The 13,392-nt window shown below is 38.5% G+C and overlaps 1 protein-coding gene across 2 annotated transcripts in view; it reads left to right on the plus strand.

Moving 5' to 3' along the window:
* The window catches only part of LOC130905559 (collagen alpha-1(XXVII) chain B-like), a 136,675-nt gene that overhangs the window by 39,557 nt on the left and 83,726 nt on the right, over window positions 1-13,392 (plus strand). For both annotated transcript variants that reach the window (XM_057819087.1, XM_057819088.1), the window contains exons 5-7: window positions 5,727-5,780; window positions 8,128-8,181; window positions 8,250-8,303. In XM_057819087.1, coding sequence (XP_057675070.1) covers window positions 5,727-5,780; window positions 8,128-8,181; window positions 8,250-8,303 — 162 coding nt within the window. The remainder of the gene's footprint in view (window positions 1-5,726; window positions 5,781-8,127; window positions 8,182-8,249; window positions 8,304-13,392) is intronic.

Below are 13,392 nucleotides of genomic sequence, written 5' to 3' on the forward strand. Positions count from 1 at the left end.
ATTTCGATTTTTTTATTATTCTTTCTCAATAAATTAAACATTGTAGTTTTGTTACAATTTGCTAATATGTTTTGAAAAATAAAAATCCTGTTCAATGGATTTTTTGAATTTTTTTTTTTTTTAAACCCAGATATCTCAAAGTAACACATTTTAGAGCTGTTATTGCACTACCGTGAAACCGTGATATTTTGGCTTAAGGTTATCATACAGTCAAAATATCATACCGGCACATGCTTACATTCCCGGGTCACTTCCTATTCTGTAACCCAAAATCAACAGGAAGTGACCCATAAATATCCCAAAATCATCAGGAAATGACCCAGAAATGCCCTAAAATCAACAGGAAGCGATTGAAAATCAACAGTAAATGACCTGAAATGCCCTAAAACTAAACTCATTGGTTGCCGTTGACCGCCATAGACTTCTAATCCGTTTGAAGTGGGAGGGATGGCAGCAAAGGAAGTAAAGATTATTTCGAACCCAGAGCCAGTTTTCCCGATTTTCCGGACACTTTTTGTTCATTTTTGGGAATTTACAGGTCACTTCCTGTTAAGTTTGCGTCACTGCCTAGTCATTCCCGGTTCAGTTCCTGTTCTGTAACCTAAAATTAACAGTAACTGACCCATAAATATCCCAAAATCATCAGTAAGTGACCCAGAAAAGACCCAAAATCAGCAGGAAGTGACTGAAAATCAACAGCAAATGACCTGAAATGCCCCAAAATTAAACTCATTGCCAGAAACGTCTCATCCGTTTGAAGTGAATGTTCATTCGCTGCCACCTTCCCAGTTCAAACGAATTGGACGTCTATTAGTGATTAACGCAATTATAATTTTTTTCCTGACCCGATACCGATAATTGTCATATCGCCATATCGTTGGATCATCGTTATCGTGAGCCTTGTATTGCAAATCGTATCATCTCGTGAGCTACCCAGAGGTTCCCACTCCTAAGTGAAAAAAGAATATTCACAGCCACTCCTTCCAGTTCAAGTGAATTGGACGTCGATGATTGTCAATGGCAGGCAATGAGTTCATTTGGCATCACTTCCTTGTCATTTTAAGATACTTAGTAAATTTTGGATCAATTCCTGATGATTTCTCGGGTATTTCCAAGCTGCTTCCTGTTGATTTCTGGGCACTTCCTGTTGGTTTTGGGGCATTTTTGGCTCACTTCTGTGTGATGAACTCATTGGCTGCCATTGACAGTGCTAGATGTCCAGTCCGTTTTGTCTGGGCAAATGAGCAGCCCACACGAAAGCGGGCGAAGTGCAGTTAGCTATGGTTTTATGGCACCAATGTCAAAATAAAAGTACTGTATGTGATTTTGTACGTACAGTAAGGTTGAGCTACAGCGTGTCCGGCAAGCAGAACGAATGCTTCCGGCCCGCGGGCCAAACATTTGAAATCCATGTGGTGCGCCATGGATGTTTAGTATGTCCAATAAGCCTGTACCGTACTTTTTTGGACACAACAAACTATAGCGAGACGCTTTCAGCACCTGAAATGTAAATCTGTCACTGTGCAGTGTACATTTAATCTCCGTGACGGATGTAGGACACATGTTGAAAAGCAAGAATGGACAGGGAGCTTAAAGGAAAGTCAATGTTCATAAATGATTCATGTAAAAAAAAAAGTTTTTTTAAAAAGTTTTTTAATAAACCCGAGAAATTTGTGAAATTCATGAAATATTTTGCTCACTATATTGAATAATGTGGAAAAATAAGGCCGGTCTACATTTTTCCAACCCGCCCAATCTATTTTTTTCTCGCTCCAGTCTATGAAAATAGCCAATTTGAGTGGAAACACTGCCAATCTGGCAATACTGCACGGATGTACTTTGTTCAAATGTGTCTTCGGAACTCATCTAGCATGCCAGCGAGGTTTTGTGAACAACGCAGCTCTAATGTCGGTACATGAATACTACCGTGCGTACTGAGTACTGAAGTACAATTAGTAGGGGTATAGCAGTACACTAAAATGTCATTTTGTTTGAACTGAAGCTAGGTTTATGTACACATAGCTTGACTAAAAAGAACACGCAGGAAGTCGACGTAGCTTTTGTGGAGGTTGTTAGCTGTTCTCCCAGTTGCTGTAATGGCAACTCTTTTATTTAGGGGAAAACAAAAGGATGGGAGGGGCAGGAAAGCAACATAGAACATAGAATAGAATACATAGACAACGTCGGGGCCACATGGCCCTGGGCAGAGGAAAGGCTCACTAGACAGAAGTTATCCTATCTGGTGACTTAAATATGGAAAGCGTAGACGTTAACTGTTTGCACAACAATTCTAACACATTTCCATTGAGTTTGGTTCATTTTCAAAAGAAAAAAAAATACTGAAAATGCTTTTGTTTTTACAAATGTGAACAATAGAATTTGTGTAAATAAATTTTTAAAAAAGTGACCCTTTTATGTGATTTGAAAGTAATAAGTATGATTAAAACATTAATAAAACAATTGTTAACAATTATGAAATCTTAAATTACAATTGTAATTTGTAATGGCCAAATTTTCCTCTTCATGTTTAATGGCAGGAAAACATAGGTGCTTGTGATCTTTGACCACTTACCATTACAGCCCATTGACATTCAACTGGTGCCCATGTAAGTCAATGTCATTGACAGCCATGTAAGTCCAAATTTCCCATTCATTTTCAATGGCAGAAAAACATGTGTGGTTGTGATTTTTGACCAAAAAATTACCATTACAGCCCATTGACATTAACTGGTGCCCAAATAAGTCGATGCCATTGACGGCCATGCACGTCCATGCCATTGACGGCCATGTACGTCCATGCCATTGATTAACTTAAGTGAAGCGTTATGCCCTTAAAGGCAAAGTTCGGAATTTAGCGAGGGTTTAATTAGTTGGTGGAATTGGTCTCAAAAAAAGTTTTTTTAGTTATTTGTTAGTTGGAGTGGCTAAGCTAGCGTGAGTCAATGGTGCTTGCTAGCATGCCAATAAAAAATAATATTAACAGATCTAACTGTTCAAGCAAAACTGTAAGCTTTGAATTCTTTGCAGCAACAACCTGAACTGTTTTTTGCTAGCGAGATGAACATTTTCTCCAAAAAGATATCTGGTTGCAGTGACAATATCTAGCTGATTTTCTTACATGTCGATTCGGCATGCATTTTCTGATTTATTTACTTGCCTTCGTCCATCTGTAAGTTTAACGAAAAAAAGCCAAAGATGTTCAACAGCGCCAGCCGCACTGCTCAAGGCTAGCTCAAGCTTCTCGCTCACGTGATGATGCCATCATTATACACGCCCGCAAACAATAATTTTCAGTGCCCCGAGTGTTCGACATTTAAATCGTCCGTGCGGGGTTCAGCGCTTAGCTTGTGCTAATAAGTAGTTTTATGGGGAAAAAAATGCACAAAACAAAACTGAAACGGTACACAAGTGGAAAACAGAACACGTAAAACCGAAATAGTTCACGTGAAGCGGTACACCCTTAACAATTTGTATTACCGTAATTTTTGGACTATAAGGCACACCTGACTATAAACCGCAACCCAACAAATTTGACATGAAAACGGCGTTTGTTCATAGATAAGCCGCACTGGACTATAAACCACAGCTCTCCTTACCATATTATGGGGTATTTACACCAAAAGATATTAACCGGGAACACTATATTTGACAGCGACGTCATAAGACCACCATGAAGCTTTGAACCAGTTGGCTTCAAAGCTTATCTGCTTCAAGAAGCTACATTTGACCATCACTGTTCCCTTGGGGGAGACAGTCAACCTCTGCTGCCACCTGCTGTCAACAGTGTTGTCATCCAACATGCCTCCTAACATGCATTGCAGCGCAACGGATGTAAATAACAATCAAAATGCATCTTTTGTGCGAATTATTTCTTCAGTTACTGTTCCAGTTGTTTTATTATTTGCTAGTTATGGTATTTGGTAACACTTTATTTGCCAGTAGTGCCATAACACTATCATAATTATGACATGACTGTGCTATGAACATTAATGAATGCTTATGACGTATGTCATTTTGTGTCATCTGGCAAATTTTCTCACTTTTGAATGGATGTAAAGATCCGAGCTGAACATCAATGGAGTTAGTGATATAAATCAAAATGTCATCACTGCCCATGAGTGTCATGTCATAAATATGATGGTCTTATGGCAGCCTTATGACGCCACTGTCAAAGAAAGCATTACCTATTAACCCAAATAAATCGATAAATAAGCCGCGCTGAACTACAGAGTGACCCAAAAAAAAGTTTACACTCAGTTGACTGCTTGTTTAACTGCCATTGAAACATATCTAAATAGGTTGTCATGCTTAAGTGATTCATTAAGGTCAGTCAATGCAGCTGGTAATCTCTCGTCTCTACAATTCCTGTGCTTCTGCTGAAAATGAAGAAAACTTTAGCTGTACCTGAATTGTTGCGTGCCGGTCTGACACCTACTGAGATTGCAGCAAATCTGAGAAAATCCAGATGTGCAGTCTACAAAGTTAAAAAGAAGCTGAAAGATACTGGAACAGCCTCACGAAAACCTGGGTCTGGAAGTGCCGATCTGTGCGGACCAAAAAGTTGATTGACAAGGTGATATGTGGCCACCCCAGAGTCCAGATCTAAATCCCCTGGATTATAGCATATGGGCAACTGTGGAGGACAGTGCCTGTAAGAAGCCACAAACTTCTGTGGCAGCCTTGGAGAGGTCCATTGTTAGATCTTGGGAAAAGATGACAGTATCCTACATAAAGAAGACCTGTCAAGCGTTCCGCAGGCGCCTGGAGGCTGTTGTGACACTTAAGGGAGGACACATTGAAAAATAGAGTGTTCTGTACATGTTCTTTACAATAATGTATAATTTGTGATTCAATTCTAATTCTAAACTGAATAAACATGGCATTTAAGTTGTATTATGGCAGTGTGAACTTTTTTTGGGGTCACCCTGTATAATCCGCAGGATTCAAAATGAGGGGGGGAAAAAAGTAGCGCCTTATAGTCTGAAAATTACGGTAAATGTCACTGAAATCGGAGGTCCATAGCCGTCAATGGCAGCTAACGAGTTAAAGCACCAGCCACCGAAAGAAGGCCGGCTTGTTCCGACTGACCTCAGTGAACCTTGCACGGCAGGCCTCTTTAAAGGCAATTTTTTTGCTCTCTCTGACTCGCCCGACCCTTAACCTTCAACCGGGGCGGCGGTGGGGGTAGGTGGGACGAGGCGAGAGATGCCCCACCACGTGGAGAACCAGCCCCTAGGTCACACACACGCACACACAAAAAAAAAAATTCCCTTGGCGAGACGAGAAAGCCAAAAAATACTCACGTCAAAGCCTATAAATTAGAAACAAATTGTTTAGTCTTCGCGCTTCCGGTGAGCCAATCAATCCCGTGGCTACTACTGCTACGACAAGAACAGCTGATCCAGACATAAGCACTTGGCAGAGGAATCCACAATGTTTTGCAACGAGGTGATCTGGATTACTCGTTTAGATTCTTGACAAATGTGTGTGTTGGGGTCCGTGGAGTTTAAGGTAACAGGAAAACCACATCCATATGGCTGCGCAGCCCCATTTTCCATACGACCCCCACCACACACACACTTGGAAAAATGGGTTAAAATAGCATGACGTTTACTCCAGACAGTGTGACCCCCTTCACCGCTACTATCACAGTGTGGTTGCAGCAGCAGTAGCTAAAGTGCTGTGGTGTGTGGCATTTTAGTCACTTTGCTCTTTTTTTGGCACAGGGTCCACAGGGTCCCCATGGAAACCCTGGCCGACCCGGTCCGGCCGGCCTCAAGGTACCGTAAAGTTCACACAACAGAGCGCACCTGGATATAAGCCGCACCACCCCAATTTCAGCAAATTTAAGAGAAAATACACAAGACGGAAAACACAGACAAGACTGAAAAAGCAGTTCCTGCTCATGCACTTCTCTTCAAAATAAACTGCTGTATTTTAAGCCAAAAGAATTGTTGTGTTTGATAGAACAATATGTCTATATGCTGCCATAGCAGATTCATGGTGCATTAAGCCCCCGAACTATTTTTAATTTGTCCGTTTTACCCTGGAAAACCCCGTTTACAGACATCGCGCAACCACTTTTGTTTCAACCCAGACATAAAACGAAGGTAATTAATTATATTTATTATTAAAAATTAGGGCTGTCAAACGATTAAAAATTTTAATCGAGTTAATCGCAGCTTAAAAATTAATCATAATTAATCAGAATTCAAACCATCTAAATATGCCATATTTTTCTGTAAATTGTTGGAATGGAAAGATAAGAAACAAGACGGATATATGCATTCAACATACTGTACATAAGTACTGTATTTGTTATAACAATAAATCAACAAGATGGCATTAACATTATTAACATTCTGTTAAAGTGATCCATGGATAGAAAGACTTGTAGTTCTTAAAAGATAAATGTTAGTACAAGTTATAGAAATTTTATATTAAAACTAGGGCTGTCAAAATTATCGCGTTAACGGGCGGTAATTAATTTTGCTAATTAATCACATTTAAATATTTGACGCAATTAACGCACAAATGCATATATATATATATATATATATATATATATATATGGCAGAAAACACTCAGGTGACTTGAAGTTCTGAGACCCCCAATTTGGCCAAATTTCAAAATTGTCCTATATGCATGTGTGATACATCATTGGAAAGCTTAAAATCTCAATTTTCTGGAGGAAGAAAAATTTTGAGCAGGAGGGCATTTTTTTTTTTAAACTTTTTTTTTTTAAACAGCAAAACCCTATTTGGAGGTGAGAGCACGGGAGAGCATAATTAAAGACACCATGATTTTGACGAGATATTATTTAGTACTTACCTTGTTTCGATCAAAAACAAACAGTTGTGAATGGCCACAGCCAGACTTTTGGGGGATTTTATGGGTGAAACACGGTTTTATAACAAGGGTCGCTCGCAATGCAGAAATCCCAGACATCAAGGATTTTCTTTTTCAAATATTTACCCTTAAACAATTTTTAATTCAATTTTTCTTCTTTGAATCAATTATTTATCATCTAAAATATTGGAGAAAATGTGTATCAGTAACAAAAAAATACAAATAAATTAGTTATGAGGTAGGTATCCTTGACCTTTTTGCAGACAGTTTTTTTCCATTGTGATGTAATTTGTTTAAAAGTTTAAAATATGCAAGTGAATAATTTTTATAAAGTCTTTTTTTTTTAAACTAAATATTAGACATCAATTAATAATACTAAGCTAAAAATGATCGACATTTCGAATAATAAATATAATTACAGTACTTGCCTTCTTTTTATGGCTGGGTTGAAACAAAAGCGGTTGTGCGGCGTCTGTAAATGGGGGTCTCCAGAGTAAAACGGACAAATTAAAAAAAAGTTTGGGGGCTTAATGCGCCATGAAACTGTTATGGCAGCATATATACACATTGTTCTATCAAATACAACAGTTCTTTTAGCTTAAAATACATCCATTTATTTTAAAGAGGGGTGCGCAGAACAGAAACTGCTTTTTCTGCCTTGTTTGTGTTTTCCGCCATATACCGGTACTGTATATATTAGCAATTATTATTGTATTATATTTTTATGACTAATCATTATTGTCTTTATGATTTTTATAAATTATAAATATATATATATATATATATATATATATATATATATATATATATATATACGTAAATTAATACAATGGTAACAAAAACTAAATTAAATTGAAATCAGTACACACTGGTATGAATGATTGTCTCCTTGTGACCTGTGATTGGCTGGCAACCACGTCAGGATTGGTACCGGCACGAAAGATGAATACACACTTGTCGAGGCCCCAAGTAACATTCTAAAGTTGTTGTTATTGTTTTGGTTTGTTTTTTTTTCTGTAATTTCATAGTATTGAACTAATTGCCTGCCATTGTCAACGATAGACAGCCATTTCATTTTAACTGGAAGGATTGGCATTAATGAGTGCCCTGTAAGGGTTAAAAAAACAAATTCATCATTCGGCATTCTTCTTTCTCAAGTAAATGCATTTGAGCAAGTTGTAAAGAACAGGGAGTTCATTTCCAGGTGACGGTCGCAAGGTCTTTGTTCTTCTAATCTCGGTCCAGGTTATCCGAGTGACATTTTCTTTATCCCCTTAGGGTCACAAAGGAGACCCCGGCATCTCACCTGGGCCAGCCCCTAAAGGCGAGAAGGTACCTTCCGCACTGTGCAACGGTCGGACATTTTTGCCATTCTTAACTTTTACCACCATGTCTTCAAGGGCGACCCGGGAATCCTCGGCCCGGCCGGCATGGGAGGTCAAGAAGGACGAAAGGTAAATTATTTGAGTCTAAAAGAACATCCAGATGGATAGAATGCTTTTGATGACTACATAGGGAGCTTGTTAAAAGGACCGACCACAAGAACTTGCAAAGCACTTATTAACCCCTCTGCATCCTGCTGTAAATGATGTACTGTACATAGTTCTCAGCTGGTGGTAGCGCCATCTTTTAGCCTAGCATGGTGCAGTCTGATGAAACATGAACTCGTTGATAACATAAGATGAGTTTAATGGGGGGCCAGGGGGGCGAGGCTCCCCTTGGTGATCGAAAAGTGTCATTGCATGTAATTGAATTTCCTATATATAAAAGCTGTAAAGCAAGAAAACAAACAACAAAAATGAATGAAATGAACAAAAAAAGACATTTTTATAGTGGGTCAAAATTGTTTTTCGAACAGATCATGTCACAAACACCTTAGGCGTTCATTTGCTTTGCACGCTATTTTCAAAAATAAAAAAGAGAGGAGGGCAATTTTATTTTTCAAATGATTTTTTTTCTTTGATTGAAAATACATATATTTTTTTATTCAAGCAACTTTTTGGGGGATTAAGTGATTTAGACACAAATGTCCTACCCATAATATGGCCCAAACACAAAAAGGACTGCGAAATTCAAAGAAAACTTTTTAAATAAAAAAATTAAGTGTTCAAATGCAAATTTTTGAGTCTCAAATATTTTTTTCGCATTCAAAAACTTTTTTTTCTATGATTCAAATTTTTCTTTTTTTGATTGAAGTGATTTTTCTTTTGAAAATATATATTTTTTGTATCGAGCAACTTACTTTCTGATTGAATAATAAAGACAAAAATGTCCAAGCCAAAATGTGGCCCAAACATAAAACAACATTACTTCAATCAAAAAAAAAAAAAAAAATGTCAACAAAAAAATCAAAATTCTAATAAAAATAGCTTTCAAATGCATTTTTTGAGTTTCGAAATTATTTTTGCATTCACTTTTTTTTTTTTTTTGATTGAAGTGACTTTTTTTACTGAAAATATATATTTTGATTGAAACTTTTTTTTTTTGATTGAAGCAACTTTTTTTTGATTGAATAATTTTGATCGAATAATGACGACAAATCAGGGGAAACAATTTTTGACTGAGGGTAACTACATTGGCACGACAACGGCGGGCGTACCATATTCAATGGATGATTATCTTGGTTAAAACTATAGCTGTCCTGCCAGCAGCCTGATTTATAATTCCCCTCAGGAATAATGGGAAACAAAAAAAAAAAAAAAAAACGCTCATTTTCAACTTATTATTATAAATATTCTTGTAAGTTAATTTTATTGCTGACACTGCGTTTCGGGGTCATCAACATGTTGTGCACCCCCCCCGACGCAAAAGTCAAACTGTCCACACGGCACTCCCTAAATATCCATATACCTCTGGATTATTTTGAAGCTCGTAGCGCTATTAAATGGTGACCATGTCAAAAATGAGTGCATTCATTTTAAAAATCTGGCTGTTTTTTTGCCATTTCCTAGTTAGCAAAACTAAAACGATCAAGCATAAGGGAACGCCCACTTTTTAACAGCATTTTTGGTTGTGACATCACAATCAGAATTGATGATTTTGTCTAGCTTTCTAGCTAGCAACGTTGACTGTATGACAGAACTGTCACACAGCGGGCAAGAGAATAGCACGCCTATGGATAGCACGCTAGGCCAAGTTAGCTGAGAAAGGAAGACCAATTAGAATCAAATTTGAAGCTCAAGTCTTTTCTTGTCACTTTTTTCTGATGTATTTGTGTCCAAACTATGTTCTGCTCTCATTTTGAAGTGACTTGTCTTAGCATTTCACTCTTTACCTCACCCTTACCTCAACGGCTGCCATTAACGGTGATAAACCTCCAGTCCAGCCCTTTTTCTTGTCTGCCGTTGACAATTATAGACATTAAATTCATTTTATCTGGGAACATTGAGTGATCATTATCTCAAAAACCCGATCTTTGACCCTCGGAGTAAAACGTTTTGTCATAGGCTATGTCTACACGTAGCATGGTATTTCGCAAAAAAAAGAACGGTTTGGCCTACCATCCACACGCAGACGCACATTTTGGGCATTAAAAACGAGGGGTTAATAAAAGCTCCGACCAAAGTGAAGATTTGCGAATTCTGCGTTTGATGTGTCGTCATGTGTACATTAATAACCGGAGATTTGTGTTTTTTTTAAGTTGAAATGTCACTAAAACCTGCTTCTTTTGACAAAAAATGTCGAAATGTCATATGTGCGTACATCACGAATGTAAAAGAAATAAGACATATCTAACGGACATATATAAACACATAAGCGACCGCGCGCACGATAGTGACTTGTGCTAGCATGCTAATGGTTCGAGAAGACAAAATACGATCGTTAAACCATCTTATTAGTGCTGCAACGATTAATCGATTAACTCGAGTATTCGATAAGATATTCGATAAGAAAAAAAGATTCAAATTAAATTTTGCTGCCTCGGGTATTCGTTTAATTAAAGTGGCGTTGTATTGGTTTGTTTTGAAATTATTTGCATTTAGTTTTATTGATCTGGGTGGATATACTGCCCTCTCGTATGCCTCGTTTTACATGGCTGAATCCAACTGCTCCCTGTTAAGATCAACATAAGCTAAGTTTTTGTTTGAGCTAATGTTTTTATAATGCATTCGTAATTTACTTTATAGGTATACTTCACTTCATGCTTGAATGCACATCAAGAAATATGCAAAAAAAACAAAAAACATTGCACTTAAGCGGTTGGGTGTAGATGATATTTTTCCTACAAACGAGGTAGCATGGACAATTAGTTGTTTTTTTTGTGATGGATGGGGCAAAATACTTGTTTTTAAATAGCCCTTCCAAGGGGTAACAACTGGTTTTCCGAATGACGTTCAGCCACCCCCAAACACAATCGCTCCGTCTCGGTCAGGTCGGGTCGTGTCTGCTCGTCACGTGCCGGCCAGCGGCGGTTTAGGAAAACTAGAGAGCTGCTCACCACCTTCCTCGTCAGGAACACCTAAGCACACACAGACGTGCAACACGCACACTCTAAATCAACCTCTGACTGACACTTCCATCCGGAAATTTTGGCCGGGCCGCCTATCTACGGCCGCCGACACAAAGGCAAGCCCAGCATGTTTGAGTTCTCAGTGCGATATTTGTTCTCTCGAGCAGCCGCCGAATGGCTTTTCAGTATGTTGGGCCGGGTCACGGTGAGGCCAAACCTCACCGAGGCATTACGAGCCGTCCGTCTCACCTTTCCGACGCCGTCCGCTCCTTCCCACCGTCACCGTTTCCGTTTTATGTCGGCGCCGGCTGGATTTGTCTCTGTGAAAAAAAACATTCAGTGGTTTCCTGATGTACACCTTTGTCTGGAACGAACAGATTTCCAACAGTTTCGTGATTTATTTCTGTCAAAGAGTGTTCCAGAGCATGCTACAGATATTGCACACTTCAGTTTTTCTTCTGTGCTACTTACGTTGTATGACTGGCCACTGGATGGTGCTAAATCGCAATTAACAAAGATATAATACAGTGGTAACTCGACAGACGGTATTTTACACACGATCTTTTCGACATCCGACGTAAAATTTGAGTCGCCATTTGTTTCTACATCTAACAAAATGCTCGAAATCCGATGATTTATGACAGCGTCGCAATTTTGCACACATGGCGGATTTTCTTGTGAGAGAAATCAACGTGGGTTCCAAGAATGTTAAAGCAGGTGGCGAAAAAAAAGGAAAAAGGTAAGGCTTACCAATGGATAAATATGAGCGTGGGGTGCGCGTCCGAGAACTGCTTGACAATCCTCCTCAGACAACTGTTTGCCAGTCTTTATAAGTAAAGATGACAACCATCGCCAAAGAGATCGCCAGATTTGTCAGGTTTTTAATTATTTATTTCAGAACTTGTGCAACACAACACGGCAACTGCCCACAACAATAAGACGTTAAAAGTGAAAGGAATATCTAAACTGCACTCTCTTACTCTGCCGTCAGCCCCGCGGTGCGTTCAGGTACATCACACAAAATACGACTGCCACATTAGAACCCGATTTGTTACGCTATTACAGGTATTATTATTATTATTATTACTATTACAGTATTAGATTATTTTTCTGATTTTTATACATAATGTATTTGTTTTGCTCTTTGTAATTGCTATTTGCAATAGTAATAGCAGTATATATTAAGGATTTAGTGTAGGTTTTCGTGCTGTGGAACGAATCCATGGAATTATAATGTATTCTTATGGGAAAATCCTGCTCGACATACGACCATTTCGACTTACAAACAAGGTCCTGGAACGAATTAACTTCGTGTGTAGAGGTACCACTATATATCGGCTGACATCAGCCGATCTTGAAAAAATTTGGCCCGATATATCGGCCGGCCATTACATTCCGGTCGTAAAGAAAGATCATCACCGAAGCGCGAACATAAGTAATCCTATTATATCGGCCAATCTTGAAAAAATTCCATATATCAGTCCGCTATATCAGTCGACCTTTATAAAGATCATCACCCAAACAGTTAATATACCCGTCATTCTATTATATGGGCTATTCATCAACCGGTGGCCGATCTTTAAAAAAGTCCATATATTGGCCCGACGTATATTGGCCGACCGACATATTGATCGACCTTTAATATGTACAGTATATTTGTAGTATGCAAAACAAACAAACAAAAGAATGCACACACAAATTAACACAAAACAAAATGGCAACATGGGGAGTGTTTTATTTCATTTCTTAACAACCTGTGAACTGTGTTTTTGATCATTTTCCAATATATTTTTAAATATTTATTAATTATTTTAGACTTCATTGTTTTTTTGGGTTTTTTTTTTGCGAGTAATGACCATTAATCCGAGCGTGCCTCCACAGAGACTTCCCTAATGACGGCGTCGTTTCCCACCCGTCTACGCGTGTTTACGACGCATACTTCACAAACACGTGTGTTCAATCAGTTCCAATAGCCAGAAGCTCGCTAGCACCCTTTAACCTGCCATCGGACCCTTTTTCAAGCTAAACCCATGGCCTAGGGACTCAGAATTAAAGGCCCATTTGATAGGCGGTCATACAAATGAGCACGTATG

The sequence above is a fragment of the Corythoichthys intestinalis genome, chromosome 17 (genome assembly GCF_030265065.1).
Source record: "Corythoichthys intestinalis isolate RoL2023-P3 chromosome 17, ASM3026506v1, whole genome shotgun sequence".
NCBI lineage: Eukaryota > Metazoa > Chordata > Actinopteri > Syngnathiformes > Syngnathidae > Corythoichthys > Corythoichthys intestinalis.